The sequence below is a fragment of the Cheilinus undulatus genome, linkage group 8, assembly GCF_018320785.1.
Source record: "Cheilinus undulatus linkage group 8, ASM1832078v1, whole genome shotgun sequence".
In the NCBI taxonomy this organism is placed as follows: Eukaryota; Metazoa; Chordata; class Actinopteri; order Labriformes; family Labridae; genus Cheilinus; species Cheilinus undulatus.
Window position 1 is genome coordinate 2,706,257 of NC_054872.1, and position 22,587 is coordinate 2,728,843.

Here is a 22,587-nt window from a genome sequence, read left to right on the forward strand (position 1 = left end):
TGGACTTTAGCCAACATGTGCGTTTCAATTTGTCAGTGTTTGGCGCCATCTAGTGGTTGCTTTGTCTTAAACAAGGAGATTTCAATGTTTTATCATCCAACTCAGTTTTTTGCATCATAAGATAAATTATCTTGGCTTGTCACAGTACTGTACACATCTGAATAATGCTTAATTTTGGATGTCAAAGAAAATGCAGCCTTTGTTTGTCTCCCTCTGCTCTGGCCTAGTTAAACTTTTACAGCCCTGTGTGTTTTGAAAATGAGTCCACTTCCATAGCAACCTTCAGTGTGTATGTAATGACACTGAGAGGTCGGTGTCTGGACGAATGTTGGAATGGCAGTCGGTCTGAATTTACTGTAAGGGCGGTTTCATGTGAGGAACAATGTGTGGTGTAACTTTCACAGGTAGGATCAGCACTTTTAAAGACTTTCTGTTCACTTCTTTTAACTGATGTTAACTTGAGTTTTTCGTTGTGTTTAGAGTTGACGAATCTAACTGCTGAAAATTTTGTAAGTACATTTTCTCATACTGTTTTTAATCTATAACAGCAGTGTTTTTAATCTGCTGTTCCACTAGATGTTCTGAGTAATATTACTTGTCTCCTTGCAGGAGAACTGCCTGGCCACTGATGACGTTTTGATTCACTACTTCAATGACTTCTTAAGTCTGCCGGTAAAGTTGTCCTGATGTAGAGGAGTAAAATTCCTTTGACTAGACTGTCATGCTTTGCTCCTTACCCTTCCATCTTTCTTCAGTCTTTCCCGAGGGCTTTTCTCTACAATAGAGAGACGGGGCTGTTTGAAGTGGTGACCGGTGCTGCTGAGGTTGTGTCTAGCAGTATCAGGTCAGATCTACACCGCAGCAAATCCCAACTCTTGACTGGTGACCCCAGAGCACTGGCCAGATACCCTCCAGTAGACAACCATTACACTGTCTGTGTGAGTGTCCAACACTTCTCTTACACTGATTCATTCATAAGCAGAACATTTTAGTTTGACTGGAATCTTCTTGACCTTTGCAGTGCCTGGATAAAGACCAAGGAATTCGGTGGATAGTGTCAGAAAGATTACCCTCTTTCCTTAAAAGTGACTGCTACAATGAATACAGGTACGACTGCTGAAATGTTTGTTTTTGATTCTCTGTTTATTTTAAACTATTGTAGAGATCCTCCGTGTCACAGTTCACAAAATCAGATCGTTTTCTGCCCCCTAAACTCCAAATCTGTCCAATTCATTAAAATAAAAAGGACTAAATAAATAAATCAGAAGACTAAATAATAACAGTACTAAATGTGTGCCAGTTAACTTTAGGAATCAACTTAAGGTGCAGTTTGTTTCATTTTTTGAATATTCTGATTGAAAAGGTGACATGATTCCATTTTTCCATAATGTTTGAAAGATGTCCATCTCTAGTCTGATGAAGTTTGTCTTTACATTATAGTTTTCTCTGTAGGGCTGGGAAATTAATCAAAAAATAGATTATATTGCAATACTGCTTGCTGCAATTTTCAAATTGCAAAAGATGCAATATTTCTTTAACCCTTAGAGCGCACGCTGCACGGATCCTGCCGCAGGTACATCCCTTTATAAATCACTTGGTAACATTTTGACCATAGGTCATAGACTCTTAATTCCTTTTTTCATCTGAAAGTTCTTTGTTGTGCCTTTCTGATTATGTTCTCTGTGCATTCGTAGCTCTTACAGAACATTTTCTAGAGAGCCTGGAATTTGGCTGACCTTCCGGGGTCTCTGAGGACGGTGTTGTTGTAAATAAGAAGTGATAAGTTTATACTCTTACTCTTTTTTTCCTCTGAAAGCTGACTTTCTTGACGTTCATTGCGGTGTCTCTGTAGCCCTAAAGGACGCCGTTCTAGTGAGCCTGGAACTTCGGTGATTTTTCGGGGTCTTTACAGGTTGAATACACATTGTTAGAGCCAATAATAAGCGTCTTTTTATCCGTTTTAAATCCATTTTCTATCACCTACTTCGGCTTTTTGCCCAGGGCATTGCCATGTTGTTTACCGCAATGCATTGTGGGAGTTGCAGTCGACCAGCTGGGTCTCTTCTGCTTTGAGGAATGGCACAAATGAATCTAACTGCAAAAAAAGCGCATGAGCATTTTTTTTGTATAAATGTAGATGTTTTGAAAATCGTTTGTCACCAAATGTTTATTTTTTCAATGTTGTGTCCCGAGGAGATGGGAGAACAAGTCAGTGCAAAGATAATGCTTAGTCACTGATGTTTTCTGAGTCTTATAAATAAAAATCTCTGAGTTTCAAATTCCAATTTGTTTTTTTTCTTTTGTCTTGAGAGTCCTATAATTTTTTAAAAATTCAAGTGACATTGCTGTACTAGATATATTCTTAAATCCCAGGTTGTCCTGAAAAAAAGGATGTATGGAGCTTGACTGTGCACCACAGGGTTGATGTTGTACAAGCTTTTTAAGACAAGACATGTTGGTGAAAAAAATAGCTGTGAGCTCTAAGTGTTAACCTGATATTTGTGTCAAAATACCAGTTTAAAACTTTTTTGCAGCAGAGGTGTTAGGCATTATATATCATGCAATAATTCTAGTGGCATATTTTTAGAATAGTGTACAAAAGATCCTATTTTCTTCATTATTTTATGTTTTTCTTGTTAAATATGAGAATTATATAAAAATTATTATTCCCTTGAATATGACAGTTCATATCACATTTGCAAAATGAGTCAAAATCTTTACAATTACATATTTTTTCGCTGCTGTGCCATATATCACAACGATATACGGGCGTTTGTGTTCCCGTGTATCATTCCAGGAAGCGTGAACTACTCAGGGGTGGTCATGTGATTCTCAGGATGCTTTTCTGAGCACAACACCTGCACCAGATTATGCAAATCAATATTGTAATCAAATTGACTGCTTACAGCTGTTTTTCATATTACATTCTTTGATCCCAGCATTAATAGCAAGAGTCAAAAAGACGCATCAATGCTTGTTTATTTGATTTCATTTTAGAAATGTAAACTAGGGGAGCAGGTGGCCTAGTGGTTAAAGGCGCTCCCTATGTATGCAGGTGGCTCGGGTTCGAATCCAGCCTGAGGCCCTTCACCACAAGTCTCTTCCCCACTCTCGACCCTGTTTCCGACTCTATCCACTGTCCTCCTCTATCTAATAAAGGCACAAAAATTCCCGAAATGAAAATGAACAGTATTTTCATTATTTGACTTGGTGAACAATGAGCCATTTTTCATTTATTTGTTATTCAAGTTTCAGTCAAACATTAAATGAACAAATCATACACGGATTCAGATGGATTTGTTTTACACATCTGTCTGGAAAACCTCTTATAGACAGTGTTTGGGAAAGGGCCTTTGAAAAAAAACTCGGAGGGCGATTGGATGAACGTTCTATCTGTCACATCTTTACGGGCCAATCAGACCAACAAAACACATGACACAGGAATAAACTCCACAGAGAGCTGCATAAATGACTTTTGTCGTTTTTGAAAAGAAAACAACTCACTGCTGTTCTTTGTTCTTTTAACAAAGAAATGTCATCAAGTACTAATAAAACTGGTGCTTTAGCAGCATCCATGCTAATCTCTTCTGCCATCATTGCACTGGCCTCTTGTTGCTGCTTGGTTACGTCCCGACTCTGCTGCGCCTAAAGTACTGCCCCTCGTAGCTGATTGGTCCTGTCACTTTCTAACCGGGCCCAGACGGTTCAGACGGGAGCTTTGCAAGATGGATTCACCAGTGAGAAACAAGGAAACTGGCGTATCCATCTGCTTTGCAAGGTTAGAGGAAAGTAGGATGTTTTGCAAACTATTCTAAAAAAGTGACTCTTGAACTCTTGTGGTGTCCAGAACATCTCTGCTGCAAAAGAAAAATGTTTTTTTACTTTGATTTGTAAATTGCAATTGGATAAATTACTGTTTGATTTAAACTTCAGTTAATTTGCCTGGCTTCAATATCTACTCCACGCTCAGAACGTAAAGTAAACTCTAGATTTAGTCATTTTTACCTTTACTTGAGTAGATTTCTACACCCCTTATCCCGTGGGGGGGTTGTGGGGGGGGGGCTGGAGCCCATCCCAGCTGTCATTGGGTGAAAGGCGGGGTACACCCTGGACTGGTTGAAAGTCAATCACACGGCTTTGAGTAGATTTATAGACCTTTAAAGTAAATCTTAACCAGAGTAATTGTACCTAAAGTTGAGTACATTAATCCTGCTGTCTTTCCAGCTCTTATTAACTGTATATTCTGGCACCTATGATCTACCGGTATTTATTTATTTCCCCCAGGCTTGTCAAGCTGTTGCTTCAGTGCGACCCAAATCTCTGTACTGAGAGGAGTGTCACATCTAATAAATCCTTTGAATCAACACCACAGCAACATTCACGAGCCCAGATCAGTTTGGAAGATAAACCACTGAAAGGCTCACATTCTCCAGAGAACCGAGGTAAAACCTTTGTGTTTTTCATGTGCATGCCGAAGCTGATTTCTGAACTTTAGACATTATGCTGTCTTTCTCTTTGTTCAGGATTCACGAGGATGCACAGCGTTGCACACCTACCATCTGAACAGGAACTCTACACAAAATGCAGCCAGTCTTCTGGATGTTTCTCTAGCTGCTCAGAGTCAGAGGACCTACATGCCGTTTCTTCTTCCTCTTCATTCTATAACCTTGCATTTAAGAAAACCAGAAACTGCATTTCACAGACAGATTTAACAGCACTATCAGATAGTAAATCAGAGAATCAACATCCCACAGGATGTCCCAGCGACAGCTGTGACTCTTTTGAACAACAAATGGAGCACAGGGCTGCTGAATTGGTTCAAGAGGTACTGAGCAATGCACTGAGTTTGATCAACGGTCAGAGCCAGGCAAACTCTTCTGAATGTCTCTGCAAGTCAGAAGAGGAGACAAACTGCAGCAGCACAGAAAGGTCCTGTGAAAGTAAAGCTGTCCGGCACCGGCTCAGCGAAGGAAGAAAAAGATTTGTGGGCAAGAAGGAGAGTGGAGAGGAAGAAAAGACAGAGAGGCCTAAGAAGAATTGTGAGGTGGGAAGTTGGGGCACGGACCAGGAAAAAGTCCTTGATATTTGTTGCCATGGTCCCTGTTGTTATAGCAGCAGACCATGCTTTGATGAGTTCAAGGAGTTTTTGCAAGGAACGCCTGGAGAGAAGCTGCTTAATTTCTGGATGGATATAGAGAGGCTAAAAGCTACACAGAACAGAGAGCGAAAGAAAAGGTACATAAAAGGGAAAGTCTTTAAGTTAAATTTGAGTCTACCAGTTAATGTTAAAGCTGGAATACTTCTGGAGAAAAAGCTGTTTTCTTTTTGTCTATAGTAGGACCTACACTAAAGTAATGTGGTGTTTTGACCAGGTATGTGTTCTTAATGAGAAGCTGCTATTTGCTGAGCAGCAGCCACAGCAGTCTCAATGTAGAGCTGCTCTCCAGACTGGGGCTGTCTACCTCCCCCTGCTGGACAGAGGAAAAACTGCACTTAATTCAACCTCACCTTTTGGAGCCTCTGCGCAGCTACTGGTGAGATTCTCAGTTCATAGTGTTTTAGTTACGTTACCATAAGTAATGTTTGGTGTTAATTAAGCTATTTAAAAGCATTTTTTCAGCCCTTTTACAGTGTTGCAACCTCTCATGAAGATTAACTCCATATAAACTCACTGATGTTCATACATTCATATGCATGATGTTCTGTGCAAACTTCAGCTAATACTGACTGTTTCTTATTCATTCACATTATGAAAAGTCACAGTAACCCTTGCAGTTTAACACATATCCTCAAAGTTATACAGGTGTATGCTGTTCAGTTCTTTTGCCTGTATCTGTATAAACACATCCTCCTCAGGGTTCCCAGGTTCTGGACTTCCCAGCGTGTCCAGAGAGTCCATGATGATTCTCCTCATATAGGACTGTGGGCAGACATGTGTGGAGCTCCTCCGTCAAGCATTCCGCCCCAGTTTGACGGTGTGACGCAGCCTAACCTCTCTCCAGACGCCCCCCTGCCCCAGTCCTCCTTAACGCTCCACACACAGGTAAGACCAGAACGGTTGTAATGAGACTATGCATAATGAAAATGACCCTTAGGTCTAGTCTCTGTTTAATGTTGTTTTTATATCGTAGTTTTCTGTCCTGTGCATGCATGCTTTTAGTTGTACTCCAGCAGAAGTCAGTTCCTGAGCAGCAGACGAATGGAGGAGATGTTACAGGCTCTTTATGTTGAACCATTGGCTGGTTTATACTTCACAAACTTCTGTGAACAATCTGGAAACCAGGTACAACAACAGTCGCTGGTTAATTTACATTTTTATTTTGTATGGTCTATGATTGCACATTTCAATATTACTGTTGTGATCTGACACAATAACATTAGATTTTTTAAATAAATTTGATTTGACAGCATTTTAACTTTTTTGTCTTTTTTTGTTTTAGCTGTGGGAAAATGCAGTCAACTTCTGGACAGACCTGCAGAACTACTGTGAGCTGTTCTATCAAGCAGGACTAGATCCCTACAGGGTACAGAGAGAGTCACAGGTACCAAAGAACAGCAGATATTTATCTATTTTAAACACACTGTACACTCCACATGTGTATGACACATTAATGTGATGCATTCTAATGTCAACCGTTGAACTGTCACCTACACTACAATTTCCTGTAGAAGCATTACCTCATATAAGTAAATTCTTAACCATCCCCACCTAAATAAGTGTATTTATTCTCAGGCTGGCTTAGCAGATTTTGGAGTATCTGAAATTGTTTTTCTTTTAAAGAAAACTGTTTTATTATAACTTCATTAAAACTTTGCCTAAAAGAAAAAACACATGCCAATCCAGATAAGAAAATATTTTGTTGTTTCTCTAGCATCTCAATTTAAGTCTCTGCAAAAGCCAGCAGTGAAAGCCAAAGCAATTTTGAGCAATGAAAATATTTAAAATCATGAAACTAATCTTTCTGTGGAAAAAGACAATAATTTAGGTAATTTGATTCTGAAATTAAAATGTTTCTTTAGCAGAGAATGACATTATGGAGACATATGGGTCCTCTTTACTCTTTCATGCATGAACTACAAAACAACAGCAGGTTTTATCCATGCATATTATTCACTTGGGACATTTAGATTGATGTTACTAATAAATATATATATACATATATATATACAGTATATATATATGTGTGTGTGTGTGTAGTTTAACAGAAGATTTAATTTGACTTCATGAACTGCTGCTAAAGTAAAAAAAAATCCTTAATGTTTTAATGAATAACAGGATTTTATCTTATTTATTTATTTATTTTACAAACAAGATTATCACTTTGTAACATATCCAAGATATTCACTTGGTTAGAATGTATCCTCAATTCTTGAATTTGACCTTTAAGGTTTTCCGTCTTTGAATTTTCCTTGTCCTTCATGGTATGGAGATCAAACTCCCCCCAGGTGTATTACAGAGGCTGCCAGAAGACAAGAACAGTCATTTTTAATTGAAGAGCAAATATTGTTGATTTTCCAATGAAAACATAGAATGAAAAAATCTTTAAAAAAAAGATAAATGGAAAATTATCCTGCAAGATACAGTTTAATGATGTTGAAGGGTGCTCAGGACTGGGAGATGCAGGTAGATTTGGGAGGGAAACTCGTACCACAGGATAAATTCTGCACTAGTTTGAGGCCTGACATAATGCTGTGGTCCATCAGTGGCATTGCTGTCTAGGCTGTGTAGGCAATGTGTTAAAGTGGGAAATATATGATGTCTCAGTGTTGGCATGGTGGCCGGTGGGAGCGGGCATGGAGGGGGGTGGCTCTGGGATGCTTTAAATCACTGTTCGGCCCTCTGGAGGTGTGCTGGGAGAAACTGGACAACACTGGGGAAGGAGGGTTCCCACTTGAGTGAAGTTCTTTTGGCTTGCTACCCATCAGTCTGCACAGTTGACCTGTGGATGCAGTTTGATCTGAACCTGGGGTCTGGGACCCCCCTAGGGGGCCACCAGAGATCTCAGAGGAGGTGCGAGGCTCTGTCTGCCCTGAGGTTGTTAAAATTAGATTTGCACCTATTAACAGAGATTATGGTATAACACTTTTAAACTTTAAACATTTTTTTGGGTACAAGAATGTGAATTTAGGGCTACTTTATTTTGGTTTACAAAAACAAATAATTAAAATTTAAATCAACTTGGGAGCGCAGATGGTCGAGTGCTACCCATGTACGCTGGCGGCCCGGGTTCGAATCCGGCCTGTGGCCCTTTACCGCATGTCTCTCCCCACTCTCTTCCCTGTTTCCAAATATATCCACTGTCCTTCCTCTATCAAATAAAGGCATTAAAAGGCCCAAAAATAAATCTTAAAAAAAAAAATTTTAAATCAACTTTGGCCACGTAGTATCACTATTTTTTTCATCTCAGTCCTGGGGCGGCTCAAGTTTTCTTAGATACAAGTAGGGGGGTCAAAGGACAAAAGGTTGGGAACCACTGGATTAGGGGTTTCTTCACTGAGTGCTGATCCTTTTTGTAGGGCAGGAGTGAATGAAATATACCCAACAATGTATGACAGTTCTGGCTACAGGTGATTTTACAACAATTTCTGTAACTCTAAAATCAGTTCTAGGAATTTAAATAGAAATAATATTGCACCTTGATTGTTACTTGAGGTCACACAACATTACTACCTGCAAAGCTTTTGCAGAGACAACGGGTTTAAAGCAGTGATGTTCAACGCATGGCTCTTGAGCCACATGTGGCTCTTTTGTGATGATTTATGGCTCTTTTATGAAATTACTCATTATTCAACACATTAATCAGTTTGTTTCCCACACGTAAATAGTAGGTCTTAATGGTCAAACTTACTTGTCAACCGTGATTAATTTTTCTCTCTCTATTTCCATTGCCCTTATTTGCAATTTTTTGTCCATTTTTTTTTTTATTTTTTTTTGCCTATAAATCAATTTCTGCTGCTTTAAGCCCAATTTTACCACTATTTGTAGCAACTTTTTGACCATTATTGCCACTTTTTATCCCATTTTAACCAATTTTCCATCAGCTTTAGCCACTTTCATCCTGCTTTTTTACAATGTTTTGCCCATTTAAGCTGTCTTTTGCCATTAAATGCCTGTTTTCCCCATTTTCCCCACCTTTTTACATTTTTTTTGCCAGTTTTGAGTCACTTTTCACTCATTTTTTTGCAGCTTTTTGACCACCTGTAACTTACTTTTAGTGACTTTGCACACGTTTGCCACTTTTCACCCAATTTTCTCCATTGTATGCCTTTTTTGCCCCTTTTTTGCCCCTTTCTTGCCGCTTTTTGACCATTTTTGCCACTTTCACTTATTTTCATTGCCACTTTAAGCCACTGGGTTGAGTAACTCTGGTTTAAAAGATAAGATATATATATATAAGATAATATAAGAGCTGTCTACAGCTGTGGCCAGTCTGTGTCTGAAAATATTGTCAATCAGCTAAATAGAAAACACAAAATGTGTTTAAAGCAACCATTTGTGTGTAATAACCAAACAGAGATGGAGTTACACATCTACTGTTATTCTCAGAGACCTGCCCATTTTTCTGCTCTCTTGGGCCACTGCTCTGCCTCTCCTCTCTGCCTTCTTGACCCTTCACTAAATGGAGACATTTAAACAGCCATAAAAAAACAAGTGAGTCACAAACCCCCCAGCTCTTCACCAGTCCAGTCACCAGGAACAACCTTCTCTAACTACTGACTGTAGCTGGACCAAGGTGCAAAGGGAAAGCCCTAGTCCAGAAAACCTCAGAGTCAAATCTATTTTCCTCGAGTTAACCTTTAGTTCGCCAAAGGAATGACATTTAGAAGATCTTTCCATAGTGCTTTAGCCAAGAGGGTTAAATAAATGACATTAATGTGGTGTGATGGCAGCAGTGATGAGAGATAGTGAATATTATGCATGAGAGCATTGAACAATGGTGATGATGGAAGTGATGGTGGTTCTGAGGAAAAATGTTTCTGAAGTGATGACACTTTTATGACCTCTCCTCTCTCCTCTCTCCTCTCTTCTTCTCTCCTCTCCTCTCCTCTCCTCTCCTCTCCTCTAGCTGCTTTACTCCGCCTATATCTGTAGCTCTGCCAGGAGGAGTGTTGGTGTTAATGAAGAGATCAGAAAGGACGTGTACAACCATATGATCCCTGCTAATGAGGAGCTTTTTGACAAGGCTGAGGAACACGCACTGAACATCCTTCTAGAGCCGTGGTCACTGATGGTCAGCAGAGATGAAGAGTCCTTCCAGAGGGTAAACGACTTCCATAGCTTATTACCAGGGGTGTCAAAGTCGAGGCTCTGGGACCAAATCCAGCCTGTGGTACAGTTATATTTGGCCCGCAAGATCATATCATATTTTTGTTATAACTGGACCCACAGTATGAGGTCTGCAGATTTCCTCCAGTGTAAAAATGAAAACTTAACCTTGATGATTTAAAGAAATCCTTGTAAGAAATTAAAATTAGGAAAAGGGAAGAGTTAAATAATTAGATAAAAAGTCAGGAATAAGGAAAAATAATTAAGTTGTGTTTTTATTTTTTTATTTTGCATCTCACAATTATGACTTACACTTTAGATTTTGCCTTTTTATTTCATTTTTTTAACCTTTGAATTTACAATTTTAAATTTTCAAGTCAGATTTTTTGCTGACCGCTGAGGTCAGCCCTACTCATGGGTCTACACGTGACTGAGTGAGAGCCTCTACTTTCAGAGCCATACATACACAGTAACGCTGTGGGTGGGGTTTAGTTGTACTCAAAGCTGTCGGTAATGGCTGCCTACACTGCGGTGATTACCTCGGGTGTAGCTTTAGCATTGCATCAGTTTTGGACCGCGTTTCTGAATGAAATAATAAAAAAACTAAAAAGCTTTACATGATGTGAACAATTTTTTTTTTGGCTCTTCTATATGATTGTTACGTTAGTCGTTGTGAGTGGTTGTATACAATGCCTGCTTCGACTTTCCAGGGAGTGCATAGCTAGAAACCCCTGTATGTACAGATACATTTATGAGAATGTATTGAAAATGATTTCAGAAGGAATTAATCCATAGTAGCATGTATCTGAATATGAGGGGGCAGCTATATCTGCTATAAAGGAGGTGGCTGGGGTGGGGGAGGTGAAGCTTTGCCAGCAGCTGCAGCGTGTTGCATTGATGCATCGCTGATGCAAGCAGGGATTAGTGAGCAGTACGACAAATTTAAAAGATCCTGTTGTCTCAGCTGTCCTCACTTTCTAAACTCCTGCAGCTTCACTTGCTCTCTGACTCGAAGCTTGCTGTCCTGTTGAGGCTCCAGATCATTGCCATAGAAACACTCTGTGCTCTGGCCTCCATCATCTCTGCTTCCTCCTTGTCTCTCACCATAATGCTGATCCCTCTCTTCTCCATGTCTCCTGCAGCTTCCCGTGCACTATTGTAGATTTTAGGGCCGTCAGTGCAGTAAACTTTAATCCTCGTCAGCAGAGTCTGGGATTTTATTCCCTTTTCTTTCAGAGACGTCAGGTTGCCTTGCAGAGGAGTTCTCATTGTAGTTGGAAAGACATTTGTAGTTTGACGAGTACTTTCCTCTAATAATGTTGGTGCGCATTAAATAATCACATCATAAGCCCTTTTTTGATCTTGTGACGATTAGTGACTTGTTTTGTCTGACTGATTGTTCAAATATATATACAAAATATTTAAATTTGTTTCAAGAAAATTATCTTTTTCTTTGATTTGAGAATCTGTGACTTTATCTGTGATCTCTGTGTGAAACAGGACTTTATATACTAGTGAAATATCTAAATGGTTTTAGATCATTTATGATTTCATTGGTTAGTAAATTGTTGATCTAATTCTGTGTTCAGGTCCACCTGCAGGAGGAGGTACGCTTTGTGGACAGTCAGGAGTACAGGGAACTCCAGAAACTTTATGAGGAATCAAAGCGTCGTCTAAATGAAGTATGTCAACATTAACACTGAAAACTCTTCATTGCCAGCATGGTTATTTAGGTGCTGCTTCATCTCCTCTTCAGGCGGAGCAGTGTAGGTCTGAGCTATTCTCTCCTGTTACTCCCTCTTCTTCCCTCTCAAACGGCCCCTTGGCAGCAGACTCCTGGTCAAGAGTGTCTCCAAACTACCAAGGCTACCGTCTCGGGTCTTTACTTCGTCACCGTCATGAGATTGGACACTTCATGTCCTTCCTGCAGAATCAGAATGCCAGGTGAGCTGTAAAGCCAGTTGTCATACCAGATTTTTTTTACTTTGTTATGGATACAAATATGAAAGGCTAAATCTGTGTGTCTGTTCAGTATTCATCTAACATGCTGGCTGGATCTGGAGCAATACAGGAGGACTCGTCAGAGTGACACGGCTGTCAGACAGGAGAGGTCGTTTCATATCGCAACCAAATACCTCAACGGGATGTACTTCTTTGGCCCCGACAGCCCCGCCACAACAGAACAACAGAATGATGTATGTCAGTCAGCTAGCCCAGCTCTATCCACAAACATGTCATTGCTGATACCATGAAACTGCTTTAGAGAGGTGGAGGGGGCAGAAACAAAAAACCAAAAGGGAGCTCCAGCTGAAGCTTGACAGGTTTAATCAACAGAGGCTGCTGTGCTCTCGCACTATTTCCAATCTTCCTTCTTTGACATCCTGGAAACTTCATGCTGACAGTCCTGACAGCAGGATGTCACACAGAGAGAGGGATAAAAAGGCATGGTTAGAATTAAAGCAAGACATAAAGAAGTGTGTGGTTTGCATCCAGAAAGAAAAGAAAGATCAGCTGCAGTAATCATGAAGTCTTTCCTGACATTTATTTTCTGTGATGAGGTTCCTGGATTTAGTAGTACTGCTGTAGGTGTGTGTGTAGATCTAGAGTTATAGACAGGGCACAATTAGCAGTATTTCTCTCTTTTTGAAGCATTTTAACATGAGACAGTTAACACTGGCTCTCAGCTATTTTAAGCCAATCCTGACTATAAACAGTTAGTTTCCTTTGCTTTTATGAGGGGCCAGTCATTGACTCTTTTCATCAATTCTTGTGTTTGCCACGCTCTAACCATCTAATTTAACCATTTACCTTACTAACTTACTATTAAATAGCTTACTATTTTGATTTTGTGTTTGTTGCTGCTTTTAAACATAAAGCAAGCCTAAATCATCTTTTCCCTCCAATAAAAGAGGCGATGCTTTGAAGGAACCCTGCTTGATCAGACAAGTTCAGCTTGTTGGATAGATGTTTGTATCTCTTGTATGTATATTGAACTAAAAAACTCACGAGATATCTGCATTTTGAGTAATAAGAGTTTCTAAACTCACCAGGAGGCTGCCTTGTTTCAGTGATTGGAACACCTGATTTCAATTATTTGGATGGATGAGTGAATATTTTTTGCATTATAGTGTACCTTGGACTAGGTTAAAATCAACCCTACACAATAATTTGATGGCTTTCAATACTGGGGAAGGATGAGAAAAATTCGGTTATGATTGAACTGTCATCAAAATTAGGTGCGTACACACTAGCTAATATGACAAGGATATCGTACAGCTTGCCAGCAACAATTACAAAACACCCAGATGAGTCGACAGTAAGGGTAAGTATAGCAGTTCCCTAGCCTTCTCGTTAAATTTGGAGTGAAAAAGACAACTAAAATTTCCTCGTTTGAGACGTGTTACCTCCCTGTGGCGAAGGTGGGTCTCCTGAATAAATTTTTTTTTTTTAAATCTCCTTTTAGATGCTACATATGAGTTAGAATCCTATCTAGTTTAACAGCGTCACCTTTCCCCCTGACATTCCATGAAACAAATCTAATTGTGTTGTTTGTATTAATCATACCTTTTTATATCCAGCAGAGTGTGGACAACAGGTACAGACTAACCTGACACATCCATCTGGAAATCCCTTGAGAAACAGCGTTTGGGAAAGGGCAGAGGATCTGAAAAAAAACTGGGAGGGTGATTGGATGAACGTTCTTTCTGTCACATCTTTACAGGCCAATTAGAGCAACTAAAGTGGAAGGAGTAATCTCCATTAGAACATCATAACGTGAATATTGGTGACTATAGACATGTTGGTACATGACTTTTGTCGTTTTTGAAAAGAAAACAACTCACTGCTGTTCTTTGTTCTTCTTTTAACAAAGAAATGTCGTCAAGTTCTGATAAAACTGGCGCTTTAGCAGCATCCACGCTAATCTCTTCCGCCACAGCACCGGTCTCTTGTTGCTACTTGCTTATGTCAAGACTCTGTTGCGTCTGAAAGTCCTGCCTGTCTATGCTGATTAGTCCTGTCACTTTCTAACCAGGCCCAGACGGTTCAGACGGGAACTTTGCAAGATAGATTCACCAGTGAGAAACACTGAAACGGGCGTATTCATCTACTTTGCAAGGTTAGGTATAGACACTACAAAGCAAAAGTGGGAAGGCCAGGAACGACATAGAAGACAGCTGCAGGGCGTAGGGACACGAAAAACAAACAGGAAAAACAAACAAAAGAAAGCACCATACTCACATGCACGTATTCACAAACAAAGAGCAACAGGTCGCATATCTGGAACTTTGTGACCCTTCCCTTGACCCATGACCCAGGACCTGAGAACCCCATTGTCCAAACTGAAGCTTATAGCCGTGTTTTCATCTAGGGGTCCGGTTTGATTCAGTACGGTTTGGTATAGTTTGGTACGCTAAACCTCCTAATAGTTTGCGTTTCCACAGACACCCGGGCCCTCAGTTTGTGGGCGGGTTGTAAAGGCAATGAATGTGAAGTCACAATCAGGTCCAGCCGTGGAGTTGGAGAAAGGATGAGTGACAGAAATCTGTAAGGAATAAGCATTAAACAGCTTTATTTCAGCTGAAAGTGCTTTTTAAAAAAAAACAAATATTAATGATGTTAACCGCTGTCAGTAAACATCCTCAGTTGGTGGAATACGTGTACCAAGATGGTTTGAGTTGTAACTGTACATTAATATGTGATTATATTTAGTCTAGCACAGTTTATACGACAAAATATGAAAGTTTAGGGCTGTACTGTGAGAATTCACCACATTTAAAATGAAGTAAAAGTTCAGCTGGTGTTAAAGGCAAACTAGATTAAGTCAGAAATCCTGGGTGCGCTGATCTCGTTTTTAAATAGGCTGCTTTCACAAACACGCTCCACAACCACAGAGTGATCTTTTCAGAAGTTAAGAAGAAGCGGCTGAATAACTAGTTACAGTACATAGAATAAACTGTTCTGAGGCTTTGTATTTACAAAACTTCTGCATTAATTTAGTTTCACATCCATCACGGATAGATCAGGCTGATGTGAGCCTTCAGGTTCTGCTTTGTGTTCTTAAAATCACATCCAGATAAACATCAGAAAACTTGATTTGTGGCCAGATATCAGTACCCTCAGACTAGGAAACAGTGTGGATGTCTGTCGAGTCCAAATATCCCTGATTTCAGCAGATATTAGTCTGTTTTTCTACCATTGACATCAACTCTTGATTAGATTTTTTCACTTCTTGAACCTAAGCTCAACCAAAGAAGATTAGAACTTGGCATTTGAAAAAAGCTGCCAGTTCTATAACTTCTGGTTCTATGAGGCTGGGTCTGGCTGCTGGTCTTTCTTCTCTGCCTTGGTTCTCGTCTGCGTGAGCAACTTGGAGAGACTGACAGCTTTACTGTTTTGGCCCTTCACTCTTTCAATCACTCAGTCATCCAGTCCACAGATTGGCCTCCTTTCATCTGCTGACTTCAACTCTAATGTCATGACTGGTTCTCATTTCTGAAGCCTGTGTGAGTGTCTGTGTGAATGCGTGCCTTTGTGTGTGCAGAATGAGATGAGAGAAAATCTAAAAGAGATATAAATATAGTGACATGGCCAGATCCATGTATGAAGACAGAAAGCAGACAGGGAAGTGGAGAGAACAGAGGGATTCTGGGAATGATGGAGAGCATTGTAGGAGTCAGGAAAAAAGGGAGTTTTTATGTGTTTTTCTACTCACATGTTCCTCATTTTAATAGAAATCTACTGTATAGGCCCACTTTTTAGCAAAGAAATGAACACACAATGCATTCATCTTTGTCTTCTGTGTCTCTGATTTTGTCTTTGTGTGTTTGTGTGCAGATTTTGCGGTCAGCAGGTGGACTGGAGCGTCTCAAACTGGAATGTCTCTCCAACCCAGTGGTTGTGAAGATCCAGGACGTTGTCAGGAGTCACATTGAGAAAACATGGCTGCCTCTGTTTTTGTCAACAGCAGAGTTCACAGCGCGGCGGGAGCAGCAGCCAGAGGTGGGGATTCCTTTATTTCTTCTTAAAGCTACTTTTAAGGCAGGTAACGTAGTCACGGCAGTTGCCAATGCATCTGAAAGGCGGTAGGCCTCCCTCTCCACTGGAGCCACCCCTCAGGCCCTCAGACAAGTTTATTACCTCCGCCAAGGAGGTTATGTGATCGGGTGGGTTTGTTCATTTGTTTGTTTGTTTGTGTGTTAGTTTGTTAGCAACATAACTCAAAAAGTCATGGACGGATTTTCAGGAAATTTTCAGGAAATGTCAATAATGGCATAAGGAAGATCTAATTAGATTTTGGGAGTGATCCAGATCACTGCCTGGATCCAGGAATTTTTTTAAAGGATTCTGTACTACTGGGAGATAGGGCTACTGGCGGAGGTCTACGCTGTTACCACTTTACATCAGGAGATGGCGGACATGAGTAACTTATTCAAAGTTTTGGAGTTTATAGAGTTTGAAAGACGAACGCCCGGTCGAGGAGACGAGTCGGAGCATAACAGAGAGAAAGACAGCGAATTGTAGCGAGAATACTCACAATGCTGAGAGAAATAGAGGAATATTCACCCTCTGACATGACTTCCACATGTAGCAAAGCCAATGCTTTGCCTCATCATGTCTCCACCTCACTGGGGAGGGAGTAATCATCGAATTAGATTTTGGGAGTGATCTGGATCACCGTCTGGAACCAGGAACGTTTTTAAAGGATTCTTCACTATGGGGAGATAGGGCTGATGGTGGAGGTCTGCGCTCTCCGAGTGCTTTTCTAGTTTCTAGTGTAAATGTGTAGTCCACAGGACTTCAGGTGTTCCTGCAACCAGCCTCAAGTGGACACTTGACGTATTGCTATTTTTTGCACTTCTGCATTGGCTTCATTGTTCAGGACTGGAGGTTGCTGCTTGTTTCACACTAGCATCATCAATCCGTGCTCCGGCCCACTTATGTATATACTCACAGGTGGCCGTACGCAAGTAGCTGGTTTATAAACCGGCCAAGGAGGAGAAAGAAGAAGAAGAAGCTACCAATACGAAGTTTTTGAAAACATTTTTTAAAGTTGCCAGTATTGTATCTACACATCAGCTACAGCTCAGAGGAGTAAATTGGCCCATTTACATGTCACAGCTGTGTCAGTGGCATGAAAATGGGTATGGAAACATATGAATGGTATTAGCTACTGTTGGCCAATTCACCATAGCAGCCTCTACTAGGGTTGTTCCAATTCTGATACCGGTATCGGAAATGTGTCCGATACTGCCTAAAATGAAGGTATTGGTATCAGCGAGTACACGAGTTTATGCACCGATCTGATACCGTTTGGTTTATATATTTCTTCGTTTACCCACGATAAATGTTAGCGCTATAAACCGGAAATCAGTTCTTCTTCGCTGCCGGAAACAGGCTGCTGGTTTTAGCGCAGCGAAGAAGAACCAAAGGATCCTCTGCTGCAACAAAGATTGGTGGCTCATACAGTTTCTCTCTAACCTAAAAGAAAACAACTCACTGCTGTTCTTTGTTCTTCTTTTAATGAAGAAATGTTGTCAAGTTCTGATAAAACTGGCACTTTAGCAGCATCCACACTAATCTCTTCCCCCAAAACATCACCGGCCTCTTCTTGCTGCTTGCTTACATCACGACTCCACTGTGCCCGAAAGTACTGCCCCTCAATGCTGATTGGTCCTGTCACTTTTTAACCAGGCCCAAACGGTTCAGACGGGAGCTTTGCAAGATGGATTTGCCAGTGAGAAACACTGAAACGAGTGTATCCATCTGCTTTGCAAGGTTAGTTTTTCTCTTAATGTGGTCGTTAAATTGCACTTTAGACCGGCGCTGTCGTACAAGACAAGAAGTGACACAATTTATCAAAAATTAAATAACATTTAAACCATAAATCGTTGCCTCTTACTTGTTTTCCTCTTGAAGCTAGCCATTGTGCCATTGAAGCTATTGATGCCTTTGAATCCCATTCGGCAGCATTTTCAGCGAGCCTGAAACTCGTGCGACTTTTGGGGACTTCAATGATTAAATCCACACCAGTAAACCCAATACTGAACATCTTTTTATCCATTTTAATCTCATTACTATCATATATCACCGCTAGCTCGAATGCTAACTGCCATATTGTTACCCTCTGTGAGTGTCTGTCAGCCAATAGCAGGCTGTTCTGTAATCACATGATGCTGCCCAAATAAAGCATGAAAGAAAGAGAGAGAGAGAGAGAGAGGCTGTGATTCAGCCCCATGTATTATTACCTCCGCCAAGGAGGTTCTGTGATCAGGTGGGTGTGTTAGTTTGTTAGTTATTAACATAACTCAAAAAGTTGTGGACGGATTTTGATTAAATTTTCAGGAAATGGCGGAAATGGCGTAAGGAAGAACTGATTAGATTTTGGGACTGATCCGGATCACCGTCTGGATCCAGGAATTTTTTAAAGGATTCTGTACTATTGGAAGATGGGGCTAATGGCCGAGGTCTGCGCTGTTACCACTTTACACCAGGAGATGGCGGACATGAGTAACTTCAATCCCAGCAGCATGTTTTTGGTGTCTTTCTATTCAAAGTTTTCGAGTTTCTAGACTTTGAAAGACGCACACCCGGTCGAGGAGACGAGTCGGAGCGTAACAGAGAGAAAGACAGCAAATTGTAGCGAGAATACTCACAGTGCTGGGAGGAATAGAGGAATATACACCCTCTGCCATGACTTCCAGTCGTCCGGTGAGACGGGTGAGACTGTCAGTGCATCTGTTGGCACCAGCAGGCAATGCTTTCGACATGACAGTCCACCTGTAGCCAATGCTTTGCTTCAGTGAGACTCCACCCCAGCAGGGAGGGAGTAATTGGCAATTAGATTTTGGGAATGATCCGGATCACTGTCTGGATCCAGGAATGTTTTTAAAGGATTCTTCACTGTTGGGAGATAGGGCTAATGGCGGAGGTCTACGCTCTCTGAGTGCTTCTCTAGTTGTTATTTAATATAAAGCAGCAAAACTCAATAATCAGATGATGATCCAACCTTAGGTCCTCATAGTTTGTTTAAGGTGTTGTGATCAAAGAATCCAGGTGTGGAAGAAATGTTGCCAACTGCAAACCATAAATGAAGTGAGCTACTGTAGTATTAGAGTCCTACTGTAAATGCGTCCTAGAGTAGATGAGTGAAAAGCTGGAGGCACATTAGTGGCTCTGGTATGTGAGAAACCACTAAACGTTGTCCCTGTCCTGTTCTCTCAGGTTGCCTCATCAGGTAAAACCTAAACCTCAGATTCCACCGCTGTGTCTCATTATGTGATCGAGTTTACCACGTTTGCTCTCATGAATCCCCTCATTAAGTCATGAGACATCGACGTAGTTCAGCATTTCACATAAGAGTATGGATAGCTGGGAAAATAAAACAGTTAAGGGTAGAGAAGGCTCGAGTGTGAGGCCATCAGATAGCCGAAGTTGTTTCTCCGTGGAGATTGGAGAAATAAGATCAGAGTAAATAAAGACTGAAAGAAGGTGAAAGGTAAGAGGGCAGAGAGAGCTACAGTTACAGCCAGTGGCAGAGAGCAGCACAGTGTGGAGCAGCGAGGTTTTAGAGGTGCCTAGTGTCTCTGTTACTCCTAATTTACTTAGTGTCTGACTTTTGACCTCTGTGTGTGTCTGTGCTGTAGCCCCTAGCAGCAGAAAGGTTCACACTAAACCCCTACCGCCGGCGCAGAAGGAGAAGAGAAGCCTGGAAGGTAAGGGGAAATCCTCTGGGGAAGCTGGATATTTGGATATTTTAAATGGAGAGAAATAAGGCATTTCCTGGCCTGAAAGCATGTGTGATTTAGTTCATGACTTGGCTCCAAGCACTGGCTTTGTCAAACACCATTTTGGCCATGTCGTTAGTTTTCCCAAATTGGATCCAGGATAAATAAGATTAAAGCATCAGCATTACTAACCTTCCTTTAATAATGTTGGGAGTGTTTTCCATGTAGCTCTGCTCTCTCCTTCCTCTCTGCTCAGATACAAAACATGAACATTTTATGTTTTCAGCAGGATGATTACTGGAAGGACTTTCATGCATGCCTGTGATTATCTTCTTTCTGATCATTACCTCATCTTTGGCAAACAGCAGACTTTCCCAATAAAGGAGAATAATTCTGTTTTGTGTGAGCTGGTCAGCCACCATCGTTAGGAACATCCTGTACCGTAGCTTTTTTTGTTTCACACGAGTCAGTGATCATAAGTATTTCTTTCCTTAGAATGATTGAAACTATGAGACAAACAATGTTAGAAATCCTGACAGGCCTTTACCATGTGTCCCTGCAGGCTGAAGGATTGTGGATGAGTTCCTCCAAAGAGGGTCTGCTGTTTCGTCGGATCTTGCTTAACCCCGTAACATGTGTGCAGTTCCAGCACTTCGTCTCTCTGAAGGGAGACTTCCTAGAAAATGACTTGCTCTTCTGGCTGGAGGTGCAGAGGTACAAGGTAAAAGATATGCAAGCAGGTGGCTCAGATGATATACCTGCAACATTATCTGGGTTGAAATAGTTGCTGTCACTCTACTTCTTTTGAGATATAACTGAAAGAACATTACACACCAGTGATACCCAACGCTTGGCTCTGGAGCCACATGTGGATTTTTTCTGATGACTTGTGGCTCTTTTATGTCTTAATTTGAAATATTTTTCCCCCAAAAACTTTTAAAAATGGAACATTTTACCCCAAAAATGATAATTTGAAAGCCACTTTAATCAGTTTGTTTCCCACACTTATAAAGAAGGCATTTATTGTCAAACTTAATAGTCACCCTTTATTTTTGTCTGCATATTTCCATTGCCCATTTGCAATTTTTGACCCTTTTTTCCTTTTTTGAAGCTTTATCCATTTTTACTTCTTGTAGCCTATTTTTGCCACTTATTTTTGTTGCTTTTTGCCTGTATTTGACACTTTTATCCTAGTTTTTGCAAACTTTTGCCGCTTTTTTGTCATTTTTTGCCACTTTTCACCCAATGAAGCTTCCTTTTAAAATCAAACGCCGATTTTTTTCCATTTTCCACTCTTTGCTGCTTTTACTGGCTTTTTTCCATCTATTTGCTGATTTTTTTCTATTGTAGTTGCTTTTCACTTATGTTTTGCCACGTTTTTGCTGCGTGTTGACCATTTTTGCCAGCTGTTACTCATTTTTTTGGTCACTTCTCACTAGGGCTGGGAAATTAATTGCAAATTAGATTAAATCACTATATGACCTGCTGCAATTTTCAAATCACAGAGGGTGCAATATTTCTTTTACTTGAAATTTGTGTCTAGTACCAGTTTAACACTTTGCATAATATATATATATATATATTTTTTTTTTTAATCAATCTAGCGGCTTATTTTTGGAGTGTACCAAAAAGATCCTATTTTCTAAATTTTTATGTTTTTCTTGTTAAATATGAGGGAATTCTCATCCCCTATAATATAAAAGTTCATATCCAATTTGCTAAATGGGTTAAAAACATCAAAATGAGATATTTTTTCAAATTGTTCAGCTCTAGGTTAATAAATTAATATTGTGTTGTTTATAGTTAAGAATTAATTATTGTTTGTTTTTGTTGAAAAAACAAACAATACATGAGATGAGGAACTTAAGAAATAATTGCATATTAAATCGCAATCGCAATATTGGGTAAATGCAATTAGATTATTTTCCAAAATCGTTCAGCCCTACTTCTTACCCATTTTTGCCATTTTTCCCAGGTTTGCCATTTATGCCTGTTTTGCCCCCCCCCCCCCCCGCCACTTCTGTCCACTTTTGACCGTTTTGTCACCTTAAATTTAATTTTATTACCAAGTTAACCACCGCCACTTAGATTGTGGCTATTGCAAATGTGCAAATGTAAATGATTTCTGTCCTATGAGGCAGAAGCTGCTGAGGTAGTCAAAAATCCTCAGTGGCCAGGGTATCTGATAAGATTGACCCTGAGATGTTGAAGGCTCTCAATATTGTTGGGATGTTGTGGCAACTGGTTAAGGGCTTACTTCAGAATTCTGGTGTTGCTCTGGTGTGGTGTAGGGCTGTAGTCAACCAAAGAAAATCTTGGTTGAAAATCTTAGTACACCCACACATTGACCCATTGATTGGTCTCGCAGATAATCAAAAAAGAAACAAAGAAAAAAAACAATCTCAAAATCAGCTTACCAGGCTACCAGAGGGGTCGTCTGAAAGACCTAAAAAATAAACATGACAAGCTTTATGAGGCACCATTAATTATTTATATCCTTGTTCTGTTGTACTAATATCACAGCTGGCTCAGGGCGATCGCCGACCACCTGCCTTTAACCATATAATACAGTGATCATGGCACGATCCCTTTTAG

At 40.4% G+C, this 22,587-nt stretch overlaps 2 protein-coding genes across 5 annotated transcripts in view; one reads left to right on the top strand and one right to left on the bottom strand.

Moving 5' to 3' along the window:
* LOC121513254 (NLR family CARD domain-containing protein 3-like) overlaps positions 1–22,587 on the bottom strand; it is a 945,231-nt gene that overhangs the window by 292,434 nt on the left and 630,210 nt on the right. The window lies entirely within an intron of this gene.
* Positions 36–22,587, top strand: part of LOC121513253 (regulator of G-protein signaling 22) — a 35,678-nt gene continuing 13,126 nt past the window's right edge. The window contains exons 1-18 of the mRNA XM_041792865.1: positions 36–404; positions 481–509; positions 610–672; positions 756–938; positions 1,022–1,107; positions 4,285–4,442; positions 4,524–5,235; positions 5,373–5,534; positions 5,857–6,043; positions 6,161–6,283; positions 6,441–6,542; positions 10,068–10,262; positions 11,857–11,949; positions 12,024–12,211; positions 12,300–12,462; positions 16,103–16,267; positions 19,912–19,980; positions 20,555–20,713. Coding sequence (XP_041648799.1) covers positions 383–404; positions 481–509; positions 610–672; positions 756–938; positions 1,022–1,107; positions 4,285–4,442; positions 4,524–5,235; positions 5,373–5,534; positions 5,857–6,043; positions 6,161–6,283; positions 6,441–6,542; positions 10,068–10,262; positions 11,857–11,949; positions 12,024–12,211; positions 12,300–12,462; positions 16,103–16,267; positions 19,912–19,980; positions 20,555–20,713 — 2,859 coding nt within the window. The 5' untranslated portion in view covers positions 36–382. The remainder of the gene's footprint in view (positions 405–480; positions 510–609; positions 673–755; positions 939–1,021; positions 1,108–4,284; positions 4,443–4,523; positions 5,236–5,372; positions 5,535–5,856; positions 6,044–6,160; positions 6,284–6,440; positions 6,543–10,067; positions 10,263–11,856; positions 11,950–12,023; positions 12,212–12,299; positions 12,463–16,102; positions 16,268–19,911; positions 19,981–20,554; positions 20,714–22,587) is intronic.